The following is a 22,676-nucleotide window of genomic DNA, read 5'->3' as shown; positions in this document are numbered from 1 at the left end:
AGTTAGAATAAGTGTATTTTTCAGCCGGTCATTTCTAGTGTGGGTATGCAACACTGCACTCTTGCATTGCAGACTTGCTAATCTGCAATACTTCTGCAACTAGAAAGTGAAGAATGTGTGCAGCAGTGTTGTTTGAAACAAGTGTGGTAGAATGTTGAATAGATAGTGTGTTTAGTGTGACAGTTCTAATTTGAGCTGACTTTTTTGAAGTAAGATACCTTGATCAGCAGCATCATGGCATCATCCAGATTAGAAAGCCTTGAAGATTTTGAGATCCTTGGAAACTTTGACAGTCCACATTTTGAAATTAATAAGTATCACCTGGAAATTAATACCAAAGCAGGAACAAACAGTGGATATCCTATCCACAGACAGATCATCACTTGAAACATCAATGAAGTCTGCAGAATTCATAGAAATTCTTGTCGAAAAAATGTGCACCTGATCAGAAATTCTTTCTTGCCAACATGTTTTAATTTCTCAAGCATTTAAAAGAAACCGTTCTTGATAGGCACTACATTTTACTTTGTGATTTTGTAGAAAATTACTCCTGTGTGTTGCAAGATGCCTCGCAAGGTTTTCACTGGAAAAATGGTCAAGCAACAACAATACATCCATACACTATTTATTATGGAAATCCCAATACTTCGACAATCATAACTGAAAATTTGGTTGCCATATCAGATAGCATGATAAAGCATTAGTTCACTTACTTACATTTTTGAAGGATAAATTTGGTTCTGACAACCTGGTCAAGATATTTTACTTTTCTGATGGAGCAGCAGCACACTATAACTTCATCAATGTTGCCTACCATGAGAATGATTTTTCTATGTTGTGTGACCAATTTGCTAAAGTTAATTCCATTCCAGGAATCAAAAAGGTTCATGCAGTACTTCCTTTTACAAAAGATGTCATACATATGAAATGTTTTTCTGCATGTGATGAATTTATAGAACATCGTTTCATAATATGTTAAAATACCTTGGAATTCACAGATATTACTGGATATTTTACTTGTGTATATAATAACAACTGGTGGCTAGTGTGTGTTCATAAAGTGTCTGAAGACACCGGTGATTTACAAATTAACGTTCTTCAACCTCATGGACCATCAGGACCATTTTTATGTTCCCATTTGTTCTGTCCCAACGTGCAATGTTCTAACAAAAGTGGACCCTTCCACTGCTACAAGAAGAATGTACACTTTAACAACGGACGAAAGCCAGCTTGCCATGCGAAGACTGAATGAATGAATGAATGAATGAATACTGAAGAACAACCTGTGAACTATGGTGCATGTAAGTTATTTCTCAGGAAACAAACATTCTTGTCCATATTTCACTACTGTAGATAATCATAATATTCTTAAAAGTAAATAACAATAGTGTTGCAAACTCCCACTAGAAATGACTGGCTGAAAAATACACTTATACTAACTAAATTTTTTTCTTTAATTATCCCATAATCGTCCCAACTTCAAATTTGCTTATGTTATAGTGTAACCTTGTGTTAACAATATATTTCAGTTCCAGGGAAATTGCAGATATGCATCTTCAAAAGTTCAAGTGCAAAGGTTAAAGTGCATGACCTTGCAAAGATTTTATTCTAAATAGAGTGATGTGATACACCGTTGGAAAGCTTATTTCATGTCCTTTCAAACAAGACTACAACCAGCTCTCTACGTCAATTAGAGTACGAGCAATTATCCATGAAAGTCTCAAGTGCAGACTAAAAATTGAATTTTTTTTTGTATTTTCAAGCCCCCAAAACTCCATAACTACGCCACACAGGAAGCTACAATTTCTCAGGATTTCATATCTTCATGAAGACTACCAAATAGTAGAGTTTCAGAAAATTCTGAGATGGTCGGGTTTTCAACTTTGTTGATTTGGCATGGAATGACCCATATAATGGTTTAAGTGATATCCCAGCAGAAGCAAATTGAATAAGAAGTGCCCCCAGGCCAAGAATAATGTTGCAAGGGGAAAGAGCGACCTCATTGGCCAATGCTGCGAAACCATCCACAAGTTGCACAAATACTAATGCGTGAGATGCTTGAAAATTGTAATTTGTACAAAGTATTGATTAACGTTAATATGTTAGTAGGGACATTGAATTTTCGCGATGCGCGAAGTTGCAAAATGTGAAAAAAAGATGTAATTTTGAACATTCTGCACATAACTACACACCTAATGATGAAGTATGCACTAGTTTTATTCGCGAAGTAATGCGAAACTTGTGCTTTTCCACAAAATGAATGCTTTTTTGCGAAATAACAATGAAATATCATCATATTAAGTAGAAAACACACAAAAACCGGCAATCTTCTTTGCCTCTGCACTATGGCCTCTAAATACTAAGCCTTGTCTAGCAAGAAAAGTAAACTATCTTTGCCCCACCCAATCGCTGCTACTGGCAGTTGAAATCTAAGTACTTGTGTATGTGTACAGTATATAAAAATGTATGTTGTTTCCTCTCATGATGAAAAAGTGTGCCATTTTTTTTTCCACCACTGGTCTATACCGCTGATCTAACATTTTATTTACCGCTCTCCTCAGTTTTTATTTACTATAAATTTGTCTCCCTATATGTTAGTATTTGACTGTAACTATAAGCATTAATTTACCAGAGTTTTCCCTTTAAATAGTGATTGATTTGCTTTATTTCACTTCGCTTTTTGTCCCACTATTGGTTAATTTGCGAAGATGGGGATGGGAGATGATATGATCGAATTGTAAATGGACACTCACAAACATCCATGCCCAGGCTAGGATTCGAACCTGGGACCCCTGGCATCGTAGCTCAATGTGCTAACCACTCTGCCACGGGGCCGGCTTTTTAAATAGTGAAAAAGAATAACAATATTAAAGTAGCTGTTATTTAATACTAAAATACTTTTTTTTTCACTCATTACCAGTGCAAAATACTTGACAATTTAGAATTTTGCATAATAGGAATTTATTAGGCTCCTCAAAAGCGTTGCATGGCATTTTTTCACACCCAAATGCTGGAAAAGTATTGGCTGATATTGGCAAATAAATTCCAACAGATATTTCCTGGCCTTGATACCCATACATACATACATTTTCTGTTCAGCCCCAACAAATGCATGTGGATTTTCTTTCCTCCCTGCTGCTATATCAGGATTGGTGCATACAATTTCCCTCAACAAAAGTCAATTTTTTTTTTTTCACTGCTCTACATGTCGCTGGTTGAATACTCTTTTGCCATGTATCCACTTTTCATCGGAAATGAGTTGTTGGTGTTATTGTGTTTCATACATGTTAATAAAATGTTAGTGCAAGTCTTGTAGTGTATTCAAATTCCACACACATCAAACTTCAATCAGCTCTCCTGAAAAGTTAGTGCAGATGGACATATGACAACATAGTATTCAAGCAGCAATATACACCGTGTTTCAAAATGATTTGAATGATTTCAACTTGTTATATTTTATTCATAAATGGGCAAAATTAGATACAATTTCACACATGTGTAATGTAACTGTCCAAGTTTAAGCACCAATGGTTATCGTGTAGTTAACTCACAAATGCTCAATGTAAGCACCCTTCGTTTCTCTGCACACGTCAGTAGGGTAATTGTTAGCTGCATGCCCAATCCATCGATGTGATGTGACAATCTCTCGTTAAGGAACTCCCTTTACATTAGGGTGGAAGGAGGCGTTGGGCTCCATTGAGCTGAGAGATAAAGTCTGCACTGTTGTATGTCAGCTGTGGCATAAGCCACGTAGTCAGCATGTTGAAAAATGTTTTGCCAGCTACGGCAGCCATTTTACAATTGGTTAGCCTAACACCTGGCGGCAGAATTTAGAACTACTGGGACCATTCCAGTAATGAACTTAAGGATGTGTTCAAATGTATTTCATGGCATATTTGATTGGTGATTTCGCCCGACCCTGTGGCCGAGTGGTTAGCACATCGCGCTGCGATGCCAAGGGTCCCGGGTTCGAATCCTGGTCGGGCTTGGTTGTTTGTAAATGTCCATTCATCAATTTCATCATTTCATCACTCATCCCCATCTTCGCAAATTAGCCAAGAGGCACAAAACGTGATGTAAAATAAACTAAATCAAATCAAATCAATTGATTGGTGATTTTGTTGTATTGCTCATGGAACGTGTTTTTTTATCATTCAAATCATTTTGAAACACTCTGTATTACACCTCTGTACCAAAGGAGTACAATCAGTAATGCTTAATTTGTAGCAGGAAGGGAACAACAGTTGAGCAAGAAGCATTGTGTCCTTGACTTAGATGATATGAACTCAAATATGTATTGGAATTTATACAATGCCATAATTGCATTGTTGTCATTTTAATATACTTTTATGTTTATTTTTTCAGATATTGATTCAGGGTATTGTTCCTTTATGTTCATGGCAGTATGAAAGAGTTTTTAACACAACACGGGTTCCAGGTGTAGAAACTGATCGTATAGTTCACTGGAATGATTCCAATCACATAGTTGTTTACCACAAAGGGAAATATTTTAAAGTCATCATATATCACAGAGGAAGGATATTGAAGCCATGTGAAATTGAAGTGTAAGTTTTCATCTTCACATAAAATTAATAATGTTAATAACAGTAGTGATAATTACCATATTTGCCAACGTATAAGATGCACTTTTTTTCCTGTAAAAATAGGTCCGAAAAACATGGTGCATCTTATATGCCAATACTCAGTTTTTGTTTACTTGTACCTTCAATTCTGATTTAGGTGAGGGTTCAAGTGACTTTTCATTTACCTCTGGAGATGAATACATAGGTTTGGATGAAGAAGATCAAAATGTATTCTTTCCAAGTTAGCCATTTTTTTTATTCGAAACCAAGAGATTACTATATTTAAATAAAACAAACAAATGGTAAACAAACTCAGAATTTTACAGCACTGTGAGATATTATCACTCTGATACTAGAATATGAATCCCATCGTATAACATAACTCAAACTTATGACCTTGGCGTTTACTGTGGAGAAATATTGCCCCCCCCCCCCCCCCTTCCTTAGGTTGAATGATTGACCCTGACGTCTGGCAACAAGTCTTGTGATGACTACGTAAAAATGTCATGCTTTACCACTGATATATATATCAATTTTTTATGTAAAATTATCATTATTCATATTTTTGGAAAACTGTAGTAAATAATTAGAGAAACCTAGTGCTTACAGTTTCCAAGAAGATGCTTTTAGATTGTTCTATTAATTTTAGTGACCACTGCCATCATCCTTGTTGGCTAAACTTGTTGCTTGGCATGTTTCTGTTGTTTTTTGTTCCTCAATTGGCAAACTAAACAAATATAAACAATACTTCCGCTCCCCCCTCAACAACCCAGGTGTCTAAAAAAAATGCACTAATTATCATCATCATGTTATTAACTTGAAACAAACAGGTTATCTGTGTCTCCACAACAAATTCAAAATTAAATTGTATGTATGTCACTGATGTGAACAGGATTTAACAGTTTCTAATTCTGATACTGGTACCCACAGTGACCATCATCAATTTAATTAATCTGCATAGTTAAAAATGTTCAAACCCAAATATTACCTGCCAACCAAACCCTATTTATCTGCCAGTTTTCTTCTAAAAATATGCATAGATTCATTAATGCAAGGATCATGTTATTTAGAAAAGTAAAGAAATTAAACATAACATTTTGCACACAGGGAATGGTAACTCGAGTAGGTCCAGCCCGACCGCGTCAGAACTTTCTGTTGTTGAGGAACAGAGGTGCGTTCCAAGAGTGACAATGGAGGAAATTCGTTTGCCGCTTCCAACATTTGAGGGGAATGTAGGGAAGGAAGATGCTTTTTCGTATCTGGATAGGATTCAAGATTATGCGAGAACGCTGAAAATTGCTGAAGATGATCTTCTGAAGCAGTTTATTCCTCTTTCGTTGCGAAATGAAGCGAGGGAGTGGTTTTTTGTTCACGGAACCGTTCGGTGATTTTTCACAATTCAGGCATAAATTCTTGCAGGCTTTTCACGGATTGGATTATCAGAGAAGCAGAGTTATTTTTGTCTCAGAGGTTTCAACTTGCTAACGAGGGATTGGCGAAATACGTTCGCAAAGTTGACAGGCATTTTAGTAGGATAAAGAATTCGGCTTCTGCGCAGGAGAGAATTGACTTTGTGAAATCGCACTGCAATCCGGTATTTAGGGATTATTTGTACAACAAGACATTCGCTTCTATGAGAGAGATGAGCGAATACTCGCTGGAATTGCAAGCGGAGTTTTTGGAAAGGCAGAGATTCAAATCTTTCGTTTCAGAAGATGAAATTCGCAGCTGGTCTTTGAGAAAGTCATTTAGTCAGGAATGCGAAGAGGAGAGTGGGAGAAAGAAATCTGATATTTTCTTGGACCCTGTGAACATTGGTTTTGACTGCCCGAAAGTCGAGCGCCTGAGGGCTGAACATGTGGTTTCACGCCCTCCACCCTCGCGGCTTGCGGTGAGGGATGAAAACAAACAGAACCGCTTTTCGAAGGAAGATTGCCAGAGAAATAAATTATGCTACACTTGTGGACAGAAAGGTTGCAGAGCTTCAAATCACCGTAGGGAAAACAAGATAAATGAACGTGGGAATGAAGTAACAAAAAACTCGTAGAGTCGCCACGAATTTGTCAAGTTCGTGGCGTAGAAACTGCAAATTTTACGCGGAAGGAAAATTTTTCACCTCACAATGTAAATGTAAAAGACGTAAGGGAACCTATCGTTTTATGCAACGTGGCTAACGTGGAAGTACACGCATGTATTGATACTGCGTCGTCCAATAACTTTGTGTTTTCGGAGGTTTTCGAGAAAATGAAGACAAATGGAGTAAAATTGAAGGGTTGCAAAACTAAAGTAATACTTGCGGAAGAAAATGTGGAATCTTTGGGGAGCGCTTACGTGAATATTAAGTTTCACGGACACAAGGCTCGGGATCAGATATTTGTGTTATCTAATGCTAATCATGAAATGTTAATGGGAAGGACATTAATGGCTAAGCTGGGACTTATACCCATGATTCATCGTAACGGGTGGGCAATTGAGCCTGATCTTTCGAAAATCGTGCCTTTTGATTCGCCACCGACACGTGACAGCGTTGATGCTGTTGGTTCTAGGGGACTGGGTTCGACCACGGATGGAGTCGAAGGAGTCCGAGAGTACGTTTCTGCTTGCGGAGCGGAGACACGTAGCAGCGACATCAAAGGGGAGGGGATTGACGAAGAGAGAAGGATTGCCATGCTGATGGAGGGTACCGATATCTCAGAGGAAAACAAGCCGGAATTGTATGCCGTACTGAGAAGGCATATTGATGTTTTTCAAGATAAACCGGGATTAGCAAAGGATTACGAGGTTCGTTTGGATGTGAATAACGAGAAGCCGTTCCGAGCAAAACCTAGGCCATTTTCTGAGCAAAAGAAGAAATTCGACCGGAAGCAGAAAAGGAAAACGAAAGCGATGTTTACAGATGCAGCTGGCAACACTGTCAATGGAAGACAGACGGACGGACAGAAAGAAACTTCGCCGCCCGTAGATCTTAACGATAAAGAAATGTGGAAAGGAGAACAGAGTGATCCTTATTTGTCGAAATTAATTGGATGTTTAAATGGAGAAGAAGTTGAAATAAAGGATTCTCGAGAGAAGAGAAAATTTGACTTTTATCTGCAACATTCCTGTCTCGACGATGATGGACTGCTTTACCCTTTCGTTGACGAAAACACTGGACTTTATCCACCGTTTAGCTCCAGATTGAAGCTGTGGGTACCAGAGAAGTTGAAGAGTGAAGTACTTAAATCTTCGCATGATGATTTATTATCTGCGCACTTAGGACATGGAAAGACATTGTTTAAGGTTCTAGAGAATTATACTTGGGATGGAGTAGTCAAAGATGTCAGTAACTATTGCAAAAGTTGTATCACTTGTCTTCAGTATAATCCTGACAACTGCAGAAAGATGGGATTTATGAACTCGAGAAAATCTACTGCGCCTGGATACAAAGTGTTTCTGGACATTTTTGGACCACTGCCTACAAGTACGAAGGGGAGATACAAGTACTGTTTAGTCATTCAAGATGAGTTCTCAAGGCACATTAGTTTGACACCGCTTAGAACTACAACGGCGAGGACGATCTCGCAAGCATTTTTGAAGTACTGTTTTCAGTCAGGATTCCCGAAATACGTTGTCAGTGACAACCACAGTGTATTTCGAAGCAAACTGTATTCACAAACGTTGCGTTCTGTGAATTGCAAGCCTGTCTATATTACGCCATATAGACCGAATGGAAACAAATCAGAAGCAGCAATTAAGATAATCAAGCAAGCACTTGGAAAGTTCTGCAAGGAACACTCGTCGTGGGCTGAAAACTTGGATGCGATAAGTTTTGCCATTAATAATGCAACGAATTCAATGACTGGGTTGAAACTGTCATTCTTGTTCTTTGGACGTGATTTGTACACACCGTATGACACTCGGAAAATAGAGCTTCAGAGGGAAGATGGAACTGGGGAGGATGTCACGGCGGAGAGACAGATGGATTATGTCATGCAGTTAAAGGAAAGAATGGGCGCGGCTTTCGAATTTGCAAAAGAGAAAGAGGAAAAGACGAGGCAAAAGGCGTCAAAGGCCTACAATAAGGGCAGAAGAAGGGTTAATCTTCGTGTCTGAGATCGAGTACTGCTTCAAGAGCATAGAATTTCGTCTGCTTTTAATAAGCAAACTGCGTGCTTTTTCCCGAAATTCAAAGGGATCTACAGAATTCTGAAATTCACTACTCCAAATAATGTTGTTTTGGAAAAGGAAGGTGAGGGGAAGAGAGTTCTGGCTAACGTTGACCAGCTGAATGTCATTCCGAGGAGAAATTTGAGAAGTGTGAGGGAAAGCACTCGTCCCTAAATTCTACCCTGAGAATCCATCTCAAGGGGAGGGGGTAGAAGGGCTGTGAAAAATGATGGAAAGTAAGCCGAGTGACCGACTTCTTGTTTGTACAGTAGTTAATTAAGTTCCTGATTTATTGTCGCTACACATTTGAGTTCTGGTAAATTTATTTCATGAGAATGCAAGATTTAAATTACGGACTGTTGGATTTTATGTTATGTAAACCTTTTACCGATAAAAGTAGATAAATATTCTGCACACGAGGACATGAGATTTTCATCGCTAAGAGAATGCTGAAGGATGGCAGTTCGATGCCCGGAAAAGGAAGGGAAAGTTTCCTTATAGATGGAAAAATGAGAAAGCCATTTTAAAGTCGGGTCGTGTGATCGAACGATAGAACCTTGAAAGCATTTGAAGCTGAAATTCGACAGGAGTCGAACCGAGTACTGCAAAAGTCCCAGACGCAAGGACCAGGGGACTGAGGAGCCGGGGGATCTTCGAATGGACCGAGGAGGAGGCTGAGTCGACCGTAGACCGGGAGCCGGACATGTTCTTTAGAAGGTGGAGGAGCTGAATACGTCAGCACCTGGGAGCAGTCCAGATGACCAGATGACCGAGATGTTCAGGAAATTCCAGGATTCCGGAGGAAGAAACCGTGTGGAAATAGGATATTTAGTGAAGTGAAAACAAGACTCTTCTTTTCAGAGAGACGGTTGTGATGTGTAGTGAAAATGACGTTTCAGTGAACTATCTTTTTCAGATACAGTGCTTAACTTTTCTCAGTGACTTTTAGACAATTCACACAGACTGAAATTTAAATTTCAGATTGAATTGTAACGCTGGGGAGGGGGCGATGGTTCATTTCATTATAACTTTAGCATTGGCTTCCAGAGTACCTGGTTTGAGCCAGTACCACTTTGAACCAATGCTGATGCTGATGTCTATAGCAATACTTGAACACTGTAACCATTGCTTGGATTGAAGGAGAGGAAGACTGTGAATTTCCCCCCTGACTGTAGGTTCTATCATCATTATTATTATTACTGATCAAACATTTGAAGCACAGGACATGTACCCCCATTTGGTAATAAAAAAGGAACAAAAGAAATTAGTCAAACAAAACTTTGTACTAAGAAAGTACATGCTTTGAGGTGTTTTTCTATACAGAGACCAATGCCACTTGAAGCACTTATCCTACCAAGAGACAAGTTTTTGTATGTCCTCGTCATTCATTTTGTATAGTTTCCAAAGTACAAGACTGCAAAAGTATTGCAGGGTATTTGTGGACTTCACTGGAATAATATTAGTGATTATAAATTCAAACCAATTGTTGTAGTTGCAGTTATGGAACTCATATATTAGCCTTGCCTCCGTGATCTAATTTTGGAATTAGTTCATGATGTAGAATGTTAAATATGGTCAGTATACGAAGATGGAAGAGCCTATCAACCTGGAAAACACGAAAAAGCCAGGGAAATTGACCATTGGCTGAAAAATAAGGGAATTTGCATCCATTTTCTCATCCAAATCAGGGGCAATCTAAGAGTAGAATTAAATCATGTTATTTCTTAAGATTTTTTATATGCACATAATTTTAAATTAGGCTTTCTCTCTCTATTTAGGCAGCTTGAGCAAATTCTTGCTGACGACTCTCAGCCGGGAATAGGAGAGGAAAAGTTGGCAGCCTTAACCGCAGGTGACCGAATTTCTTGGGCCAAATCAAGAACGGAATATTTTAGCAGAGGACTCAACAAACAGTCATTAGACACCATTGAAAAGGCTGCATTTGCAGTAACGTTGGATGAGGAACCTTACGAATTTGATGAGGTACATATCTGTTTGCCTTATTCATTTTATAGTCCTGATATTGTGGTTTTTTGCATGACATTGCAATAGGAGAAGCAATATTGATGGAAAAATATTCTGAAAAATATTAATGTTTACAGTATATACGTACAAGATAAATATTGTAGTATTTCGTATGGCTTCGAATGGATAAATTAATTGCCTTTTTGAAAATTATTAAGTTACGCTTTATCTTAATAAAATTAGCTTAATTCATAAAGGTATTAAGGATTTTAAAGTCCAGAAATATGTTCAATAACAGGCATTAGAAATTACAATGTTTTCAACTGTTCAAAACGTTGTAACATATTTTCATCATCCAAGTGTGAGTAATGAATCACTTGTCTTAGTAGATGATTCCATGAAGCCACGTGGAAAATAGGTTAATTCAAAATGTTGATTCTGGTTACGAGCAAAATTTGATGGGAATAACCATCCTTTTGTATACTTTTGAAATATAAAGAATTACGAGATAACGCTACCCAGGAACAAAAAAAAAAACAAATTCTCAGTGTAATTTGTGTGGAAGTGATCAATTTTTATGTAGTTAATAATGAAAGCATTCCATATAAAATTCAAATTTTGATAAATGGAGGAAATTACATATTTCAAGCTATTTTTTTTTTGTTTGTGCCACAGGTTTTATGACTTCTTTTTCTTCTTCTATCTAGAAAGAGCCTACTCATTTAGACCACTTTGGCCGGGTGTTGATGCATGGGAAAGGCTATGACAGATGGTTCGATAAATCTTTTACATTATGTGTTGGAACTAACGGAAGGGTAAGTGTGTTTGCGCTGGTTTATTTTCATGGCATTAAAATGGTAAACATTCTGTGCAAAAATATTGACTGCTTTATTCCAGTGTGTACGCAAGTTTGTTTGTTTTTAGAAAATTAAGTCATATATATATATGCATGAGAACATTATCAGAATTGCAGCAGTGTCTAGAAAGTAAAAGAGATGGGGTTTCCAGAGTAATAGGATTAACTTTATGCACATGCAGCAACACTAGTTGTAATCTTCATTGTGTCATTTTCATTTTTTACTACACAGGGAGGTCGTTCTCCAAAGTGATAGTAATGGGTACATGTATGGAATTGTGACATTAGACCAAAACTTTGCCAGATCTGAGATTTATTCCTGAATAAATATGTCAGCCTGACAAATATTCTCTTAATCATGACAACACTTTGAATATACAAAATGTGATAATGTAATGCAATGAATTCTCAGAAAGAACATAAGAACAACAGGCTTTGTTTATTTTGCTTTGACCTCTACAAAATTGAATCAACTCTTATCTTTCCACTGAAGATTCCGTGGTGGTGATCTAATCTATTTCTTCGTGAATTCACCTGTTTACAATTCATCAGCAGAAAATTAATGAAAAATCAGAAAAAACAGAGGTACACGGAATTTAAGAAAAAAAAGAAGAAAAAAAAAGAGTGTTGGTCATATGTTCACATTGTAATCTGGTTATTCTAGTTTTATTTGGTTCAATCATGAATTTTGTTTTGTTGGTGAAATTATATTAAGGTTTGTTTCCTTTCAGGTTGGCTTCAATGCTGAACATTCATGGTGAGTGCAATAATTTCATTCTTCATGCATGGAAGTCGTGATCACACTTATGCTAATTCTATAAAAAATGGTGTGCATGCTGTGATACTTTTCCTTTCTTGTTTCCGAGATTCATTTTCACATAAAAGTATCTTCTAACCTGTAAACAACTCTTGTACTATTATATATTTCAGTTATTTGTAATTTCAGTTGAATTAATTACTGTTTGTTTTGTGGTTGTTCACCTATTCTGTGCTGTGTTGGCTGTGTGAGGTATAAGGAGAAAATACACCATATTGACCATTCTTTTATTTAATTTCAAACTTGTTCCTTGAAGAAAAAGTTAATACATAATACAGGGTGGTCCAAAAGTGTGGAATGGACCGAATAAAACCGAAATGCATGCGGTTATTGAAATTTTATACAAGGGTCGTTCAAGGAAAAAGTTTCCCTTTTTTTTTGTAGAAAGTACGAGCTTGATAAATGAAATGAAACTAGCAATGTGTTCTTTCGTCTTTTTTCTACATTTACACACAATGCAATGTTTGTGTGGGCTACCGCGCATGAACGTCATGTGATTAGCGTGAGTCATGCAGTGAGAAACGTGTCCTGGCCATAAGGAGTAGCGAGTCATGGCGGAACAACGTGTTTTGGCGGTGTGGAGTAAAGAAGAGATTCGTTCTGTGATCTGGTATGAGTGGGCAAATGGTCTTGCTCCTATCAACATCCACAGGAAGCTGGTTGTTGTTTATTGAGACTCTGTAATGTCAGTGCAAATGGTGCGAAGGTGGTGCAAATCGTTTTCTGAAGGACGAACAAGCATATTCGATAAAGATCGGCCCGGTGGCCCATCTGTAGTCAGTGGCGCAACATTGGTTGACAAAGTTGACAAAGTGAATACAATGGTTTTGGCCAACCGTCGAATCAACGTTCGTGAAGCAGCTGCTGATTTGAACATTTCTGTCGAGACTGCACACAAAATCATCCACAGAAAATTGGGACGTGAAGGTTTGATCGCGTTGGGTCCCAAGACAACTCACTGCAGAACATCTCACGATGTGTATGACATGTTGCCTGGATTCTCTGACCTGGTACCAAAATGAAGGGAACAACTTTCTCTGCCGTATTGTGACTCAGGATGAGAGCTTCGTTCATCACTACACTCCAGAATTCGAATGGATGTTGATGGAATGGAAACAGCCGTGAAAAGTGTTCTTCTTTCCCTGGACCCCAAATTTTTTTTGCAGATGGCTTTCAAAAACTTGTGCAACGATAGGACAAATGCTTGTGCCACCTTGGATTTTATGTTGAAAAGTGAGAAAGGACCATGCTACTTGGTTCAACTTGATTTTTGTCTGTAACTTAAGAAATAAATTTTTTGCAACATAGAGAAACTTTTTCCTTGAACGACCCTCGTATGTGTACATGTAGTTTGGGAATGGGGGAAACCTACTGAACCGCCATCTTGGATCGAGATCACTTTTTTTAAAAAATGGGAACCTAGGCATGTGAACATGAAATTACACTGGAGAAAGCTCACAAACACGATGGTAGCATTCATTTTTGCAAAACTTTATTCATGTTCATGCTACAGGGTGTTAAAGAAGTGTTTTCAATCGTTTCTCTCATTGTTGCAGGATGTTAGAGGATATGCTCAATGTGTCCACCATTTGTTGACCAGTGTCATATTGAGTCGATTCACCCATTCCTGATGAACTTTCGATAAGATATCGGGTGTGATGCTTGCACACCACTCGACAATTTTGTCTTTCAAATGTTCCATATCATGAATTTTTACGGAATAAACCAGTGATTTCACGTGGCCCCACAGAAAAATTGACGGGGCTCAGGTCCGGCAAGCATGGTGGCCATTCCACCGATTGGAAAACTGGATGTTTAGATAGTTCCTAACATTGTGACCAAAATGCAGGAGAGCGCCATCATGTTGAAAGAACTCAGGAAAACTGCCGTTCTCGATCATGAGAGATGGAAACACTTGTGTATCCAGTAAGTTCAAATTATCCTCGACATTGAGGGTACCGTCAATGAAGAAAGGTCCTACCACATGGGTTCCCCATATGCCACACCATACCATCACTTTTGAACGGAGGACTGGCCCAGATGTATCCACCCAATGAGGATTCGATTCAGACCAGTATCTCATGTTTTGTCTGTTCACTTCCCCATTGAGATAAAAGTTTGCTTCATCACTGAACAACACTTTGTGAGGGAAGGTAGGGTCTTGTAACACCTTATGGGACATTTCTTCTGCAAATTCAACCCTGCGGTCAGGATCGTCCTCACTCAGGTGTTGAAGCAACTGGATCTTGTATGGATGCCATTTGTGCCTTTTCAGAATCCTCATAATGGAATCATAACTCACACCAGTAACAGCAGCATGAGTACGGGTACTACGATGCGGACTCAACGTTACTGCCGTTGATGTCGCTTCATCTGTGGCTGGCTACCTTAGGCCTACTTGATTTGGGCATGTTTGCAACAGATCCAGTCTCTCTGAACTTAGCGATCAGTTTCCACACAGTGCTGTCAACAATGGGAGCTCGTTCTGGATGGCGCTGTTTGAACTCATTGGCGATGACTTTTGAGCTTCTTTCCCCACACATCAGGATGATTTCCACACGTTCTGCTTCTGTGAGGTCCATTTCTTAGTGCACCTGCAACAATGAGAGAAACCGTTGAAAACACTTCTTTAATGCCCTGTAGCATGAACATGAATAAAGTTTTGCAAAATGAATGCTACCATCGTGTTTGTGAGCTTTTTCCAGTGTAATTTCATGTGTCACATGCGTAGGTTCTCATTTAAAACAAGTGATCTCAATCAAAGATGGCGACCATATTTCAAAAGTGGTTCGGTAGGTTTTCCCCCATCCCCAAACTACATGTACACATATAAAATTTCAATAACCACATGCATTTCGGTTTTATTCGGCCCGTTCTGCACTTTTGGACCACCCTGTATATTAAGGTATGCATACAGTAATTAATTGTGTGTACATAAAGGTAAACCATTCCCACGCACATTGCAAGAAGCCATGGGGGCTCATACAGGGTGTGGAGGTGATGTGACCAGCACCATGTTCTGGTTACCTTGACCCCTGGCCCAAGTATCCTTTTGTATTATGGACTGGGTGAACCCCAGAACCACTTTATACAGGAACATGCTCAGAAAAATTCCCACCTGAGATCACCCATGCTGCAATTCAAACTTGCATCTCCCATAACTGGACACCACAGCTCCTGTGTGTACACATACACAGCTATATTCTAAAAGAATGTTAAGTTTTTATAAAGCCGTCACACGTAATACTAAAAGAACATATATGATTCCTTTTTTACTATGTGAGGAAACTCTGAATTTGTCTTTTATCAACCTGACATCTTTACAATAGTCCACTTCACATTGAGACATTCTTGTTTAATAGCCATGGGTTTCGCCAAGAACATTAGAACATGGTGTTATGTGAATGTTTGTAACAGGAATAATAATATTTATGGTAAAATAGAAAATATTAGACAGAAAACAAGCCTGCCTTAGCACAGGAAATTTGTAATACAAAGCTATAATATTTGTGGAGAAGAATCTGACATGAGTGTACATATTTATGCTTTTTGAGTTTTACCCCCCAATTTGTGTATTTAAATATATCAAGAGAGCTGTGGCAGTCCAGTTGGTAGGGCATCTGATTGCCATGCAGGTGAAGACCCATGTTAAGTTCCCAGTGTGTGAGATTTCAGGTGAGAATTTTTCTTGCAATGTCCCTACGTGGAATGGCTCTGGGGTTCACCTAGTGTCTCAAATGGATACTGAAATATGGTGCTGGCCACAACATGCACTACAGATAGCGGAGATTGTGAACGTGTAGGGCCCTACCTCATGCCTTCACTGCATACTGTGACGTTCAGGGAGTAATTTACCTTTTATATTTAAATATAAAGATGATATTGATACTTGTTTACTTACGTGAAATTTAGGAATTTCACACTTCCGCATTGCACAATTTAAAGGTAAAATCCTATTAATTTTGAAAACCCTCTGTCTTCATTTACTAATGTTTCGGCATCCAGACAGAGGGTTTTCAAAATTAATAGGATTTTACCTTTAAATTGTGCAATGCGGAAGTGCGAAATTCCTAAATTTCACGTAAGTAATTTTAAACCGCGTTTACCTCATCCATCATGAATTAATACTTGATTTAAAAAAAAAAGAAATTGTATATTTTTTATGCTGGAAGTACAGTGTGTGACAGCATTCATAGCATAACTTAAAGTCTCAATAGTATGTGGAAAAAAGTATTTTCATTGAAAAACTTTAGCACGTGATTGTACACAAAGGAATGTCATTTACCAGTAAATGTTTGAATGGCAAATGAGTATCATGACACGTCACACATTCTTCCAAACAGCATGGACGGTGTCCATTACTATCTTGGATGCGATAGTTCAGTTCCAAAGTCATAGCAGGATGTGTTTTGGAATACTTCTTGCTTAAGAACACTCCATAAGAAGAAGTCCAAAGAAGATAAATCTGGGGATCAAGCTGGCCATGGGATGTCCCTATAATGCGAAATCACTTTCTGTGGAAAGATCTGTCGCAAGAAATCCATCCCACTACCCAGAGTAACACCAGAGAACAACTCGAGCACAGTCTATTGCAAATGCCAATTCATACAGAGTATATCGACACTGTTTCCAGTATCATCAGTTTCTACTGAAAATATATGCTATGAACTCTGCCGCACCCTGTATAAACATTCATGTAAATTATTATACACACATGTCCATAAATTAAGGATCAATGCCTGGGCAGTGGCCCAGGAACTTCACGTTCCACAAAATACCATTGCACTGTGGCGCAGGTTCCTAGAGACCAGAGATGTCATCCGACGATACAATGCAGGTTGTCCATGGAATACAACACCTCCACAGGACCACTACCTGGGTTTACTTGCCAGAAGATGAGTGCATAGTACGGCAAGGGATCTGAGCAGAGATCTAGCAACAGCAACCAGAGTACATATGTCGTGGCAAACTGTCACTCGATAACTGCACGAGCATGGTCTGTATGCCCCTAAGCCTGCCTAAGTCTGTATGCCCACAGTATGTCACATCATTGTACAGCATGCATTGCTGTCCCTATTACCATTTCTTTGGAGCATTCAAATTTGCTTTCGTGCCAAGACATGCCAATCACTGTGTGACTAAGTTCCTTTTTTTTTTTCCTCCATTTTGACAATTACTTTTCACCACGGTTCGTGGTTTCTTGTGTTTTCTAATTGTTTTCAATTGCATATGTAAACCAAATTGGTGCACATCAAATAGCTGTACGTGTCCAATGTACCATAATCCTTAATTTATGGACATGAATGTATATGAGTATCTCAGAATATCTTAATGTAAGAAAGAGGAATTATAATAACTTATTTTGTATGAAAATATACACGTAACCTTTAAGTTTGAAGCTTGGAGATTGAGGTGAAGCCAGAGGTTGCCTTAGAGGTCAGTTGGTGGATAGTGCCAAGGTCCCAGGTTTGTTTACCAGTTGAACTGCAATTTTCAATACCTTTTTAATTAGTTGCTACTATTAATAAGTATATTATTGTATTGGGCTTACTAGATTGTTGTTGGTAGCTACTAGGTATTGGTCTTATTTGTTGTTGTAGTCCATTATATAATATTTTATTAATGGGACAATTTCCTTTCCCATGATCACCTGAATATACATAGCTGATAGCAACTTTACTAACAAGAAGATTAATCTTTTGTTTTTTTACCTGTGTCACAACTGTGTTGTTGATCTGTTTTATTTTACTTTGCCTTTCTGCCACTTTCAGATAACCGTGAAGCATCATAACTGATGTGAATCAATAATCGCAATGACAAGTTAATCATTCTGGGTTTGTGCAGTTTGCTTAGTTCGTGGTTGGTTGTTCCTTGAATACTATCCACTACAGATATCGTTCAAATGAAATGACAATTTCCAATTCAAACAATGATCATTTCGGTTACCAGTGCAAATATAGCATTTCTGTGGTGAAGTAATTGCACTTTAAAAGCTTTGAAAAAATACAGATTCTGAAGTGAATGTGCAATAAGTAGTTTTTCCAATAGAGAATAGTGTTGTTTAGTACTGTCTAACCAGCACGTGGCTTTCCATTTTATTTTCTGGGTGATCATGAATGAGGAAATGTTTCTGTCAGCATATAGCACAAGACTATTTTCAAGTTAGAATCATTGTGTAGTTAAACTAATCGACTCTCAAATGATAATGTGTTATGTAGTGTAACAGTTATTGGAATGTCTTACAGGGCAGATGCAGCTGTTATGTCACATCTCTGGGAGTATGTAATGTCTGAAGAAGTGTCTCAAGAGGGGTATGATGCATAATTTTCTTTCCTTTCCAGACTGTTCTAGCACACACTATTCTCATCTCTTTGGTTAACTTACTGTTTTTCTTTTTTTCGATAAGTTCTTTTTTATATCTTGTGAAGGCTTTTGTTTTTCAGTGACATGTTTGGTGAAGGTGTTTTCTTTATTCGCTGATTTTGTTTCATTTCCATCAATACCAGGGCAGATGCTCCAGTCATGGGCCATGTTTGGGAGTTTTGTTTGGCGGAAGAGCTTGAGAAAGGGTAAATTTTTCCCAGTGATCATGATAGCATTATAAGGTGTAGTGTTTTTCAGAGATTTAATCATAATTGTGTCATACTAAATATCGATGAAGTACAGGTTTATTTCAAGGCATTGGTTTGCATCTTTATATGAAAGAAACCTTATGAGCCATGACACATTTTATTTGCCCGGAATTGTCAAAAGCACAGTAACTTCTTAGTACTATTTTATGTTGGCCACCAGGCAATTTTGCTCCTTTCCATTTCAATGTCGATATCTGTGGTAATTAGTCTCGAAGTTCTTTTTTCAGAAATAATCTTTTTTTAATGGCATTTTCTTGGTAACACATTAAACTTCTTTATTTTGAATAACTTTTCAGTGAACAGCTTAACAGAAAATTAATGAAAAACCCACCTTATCTCGTAATCTTGTATTTGTATTATTTACAATTACTTTTTCAACAGAATGTCAAATAGGTGACACTTTTCTAATGTTGACAAGTTCTAGAGCATATGATCTGTGCAGGAGATGCACTTGATTCCATCATTAGTTGAAGCACGATGGGATGTGTTTGGAACAAATACATGTATACATGGTTTACATCACTAGTAGTACGTATTTGTATAGTTCTCAAGGAAATGTAAAAATCAATGGATCAATATGATACTGCCTTTTTGAAGGCAGACTTCCAAAAAGGAAATTCCAGTGTTGAAAATATTCAACTTGTTTTTTTCTTAGACAAAAATGCAATTTGTTTTTTTGGTAATATTTGGTTGTGTTCCATTCTCTGAGTGAGAAAGATTTGTTAATATCAAAATATATGTCTAGAGAAAATCATAAGGATCGAAAACCTTTTATTTCAAGCAAAACCTTTCTCTGTACTTGCTAATGCCGAGAAATAACACCTGTATTTGTTGTCTATTTGCAACTAACAAACAGCTACTTGGGTTTCTTTCTGGCTTTAAAATAAAGTCTAAAATCTCACTTGCACTAACAGCATCTGGTATTCAGTTATGTTTTATTTATTTTGCGAGCATGTATAATTTTAGTGTGTATATATGTTAATTTTATTTTGCGCATGTATTTTTTTTAGTGTGTAAGAAAATAATTGATGTAATTTTTTTGCATTGTTTACACATACACACACACACCCACACCTGTGTGTTTCCTTACCGGTGATCATCAGGACAAAAGTAGTAAAACAAGTCACAGGCAAATCCTTTTAATGTACAGTATCTTCACAGGCAAATCCTTTTAATGTACAGTATCTCCTTCATTACCAGCATGAGAGAAAATAAGCTTACATTGCTGCCAATGTGTGACCTGGTTGACATTGTAAACTAAGATGAACGAAAAACTGTCATCTTTGTTTCGGGCCTGGCAACCCTGCAGGTCAGATGCTGACGCCAATGTACACTTTCTTCTTTTCTCTTTTGCTGATGATAGGATGTAGGATCGGAAGGTGCGAGATTGGGTGAATACGGGATGGGCTAAGCACTCAAACTTTTGGTCGTCGATGGTAGACAATGTGACACTGACAGTGTGTGGTGTTGCATTGTCATGGAGCAAAAGCACACTAGTGGACACTAGACGACATTGTCTCTTCAGAATGGCTGGTTTATTTTTTAAATTACGTCATGACTGATATGGTGGGCTGATCCTACACTTATTTACATCTGGGAAGCAATTTCACTGACAGTAATATGCCGGTTCTCCCGTATCAAGTCCTCGACTTGATCAATGTTGCTTTCTGTGACTGCAGTGACAGAGCGACCTGGACGTGGAGAATCTTCAACACTGGTTATGCCCTGTTTGAACTTCTCGGCCCGCTTCTACACTTGTGATAGACTCATACAGTTGTCACCGTACTGAACTGTCATGTGGTGATGAATTTCTATCGGTTACATGCCTTCACTCAACAAATCTCATGACACTTCGCTACTCCAGCTTGGAGCACTCCTGTAAGGGTGCTGTCATCTTGTGTAACTGTTTCCCAGCATCCCGTACATGAGGCAGGAGTGGCAGCTGCAGCTATGAATAGCTTACAGATGCCTTCACACGATGACAAACATACTACAATCATGGTCGTATTTTAGATTTTTTATACTACTTTTCCGGTTATTTGTTGAATGCACCTTGTATATTAATGTGTTGTGTAAAGTATGTTCTCTTACCAACCTTTTCATTGCTCCATGCAGTTGTTTCACAAACAATTGATTTCATCACCCACCTAACAGCATCATCTGTTATGTATGGTCTTTGCATGGATGGATGTTTCCAAATTGTGTGAAACAGTGAATAAGTTGGTAAAGTTAAATTTCTGCTAACATGGTCCACGAGATTCTATTTCACTGCCTGTTTGAAATGTGCTAGAACATTTTAAAATCAATTATCTTGTTGACTATAAAATACTTGACTATATTGGAAAAACTTTGATGTAGATGTGTAATATGCCTGTGCTAGTTTGTTTTGTCCTGGTGATCAAGCAATAAATGTTTATATCAGCATATTGTACAAAACAACTTTGTCATAGTTCATAGTAAAATCACATTGTTAAAAACTGTCAGCTACTTACTTTAAACAGAAAGTAGCTAGCTGTGCTTTTCATTTCGATTTTAAGTTTCTTTTAATTAGTGCCTTAGATTGCTTCCAATTTCATGTCTTGAAGCTACTGTTGAGAACGAAATTTGAATTTTCCTTAGAGATCGGAAAGATAGGTATATTTTGATCCTCCCGAAACAAAACTCTTAGAGTCACACTTTGTAATTTGCCTGTTCTTTACAAATTCAGAATCGTACTAATTGTAAATTGAAGATCATGTGGAATGCTTGTTTTTCATGCTTAATATTTTTCTTTATTCCTACAGCAGATTATTTGTAGCCCATAACAGGTGTGCGTGTCCAAACATAAATAAGTCTGTTTTGAGGTTGTTTTTTTATTTTTTATTATATCATTAAATGAATGTAGTAATTGCTATTGAAGGGGAAAAATCTCAGGAGCAGTGAAGTTTGTGATCAGAGTAAGTAATTTTGAAGTAATTATGCTCCTCTCAACACACTGCAATTTCTATTATTCTTATACTCTTATCATTAATGTTTTATTGTGGGTTTAATACTATGAAAATAACAACCCATCTGTGGCAATTTAGATTCCAGTGTTTATGAATTTTTATATAGACTCGGCAACTAGTTCACTTTCAAAGTATGCAAGGATAATGCATTACTGGCTTTTCAAATATCATCTACTACTCATTTGTGTTCTGCAGTGTTCTATCAGTGCTGGATCAACACCAGAAATTTAACACAGGATTAGACTACTCTGGCACCCATGGTGCAGTAACAAATAACATGTGTGGCAGAATTTAGGGGTATGGGAAAATACTGTCAGTCTCATTTTAGATTTTTTCTTGTAAGTTCTTCAATTTCTTTTAAGTTATTGTTTTGTATTACATACCAATTTTTTTCCAACATGTAACAGTTTCAATTTAGCTGGAAATGTATTGCAATATACCAGTAGCGAAGCGTAGTCTTAAGAAGGAGGCAAGCGATGTTTCAGTGCAACAAAACAAGTAGTACAATGGCATGCCAAAAGGAAGGGGGGGGGGGGATTCAAGGTTTATAGCCTCATTGGCCCGTTCGCTTTATTTGACAAAATATCTAAATAATATGACAGTACTAAAAATAAACCATATGATCCGCAAACATCACATTTACTTTCAAAATTCCATGTAACGTTATTCATACGGTAGTAAATGTCTTGC

The 22,676-nt window shown here is 37.7% G+C and overlaps 1 protein-coding gene across 4 annotated transcripts in view; it reads left to right on the top strand.

Moving 5' to 3' along the window:
• The window catches only part of whd (carnitine O-palmitoyltransferase whd), a 67,232-nt gene that overhangs the window by 19,897 nt on the left and 24,659 nt on the right, over window positions 1-22,676 (top strand). For 3 of the 4 annotated variants that reach the window (XR_014441998.1, XM_083126575.1, XM_083126576.1), the window contains exons 8-12: window positions 4,366-4,565; window positions 10,508-10,712; window positions 11,402-11,509; window positions 12,282-12,307; window positions 18,613-18,678. Coding sequence is in view for 3 of the 4 variants with exons in the window: in XM_083126575.1 (XP_082982701.1) it covers window positions 4,366-4,565; window positions 10,508-10,712; window positions 11,402-11,509; window positions 12,282-12,307; window positions 18,613-18,678 (605 nt within the window). In the remaining variant the exon portion in view is untranslated. Of the gene's footprint in view, window positions 1-4,365; window positions 4,566-10,507; window positions 10,713-11,401; window positions 11,510-12,281; window positions 12,308-18,612; window positions 18,679-18,873; window positions 18,937-22,676 lie in introns of all 4 variants that reach the window. The other variant, XM_083126577.1, reaches the window with a different exon arrangement.

The sequence above is a fragment of the Lepisma saccharinum genome, chromosome 8, assembly GCF_977018435.1.
Source record: "Lepisma saccharinum chromosome 8, izLepSacc3.1, whole genome shotgun sequence".
Taxonomy (NCBI): domain Eukaryota; kingdom Metazoa; phylum Arthropoda; class Insecta; order Zygentoma; family Lepismatidae; genus Lepisma; species Lepisma saccharinum.
Note: the sequence above shows the minus strand (reverse complement) of the source record. Positions and strands in the feature narration are given on the sequence as shown.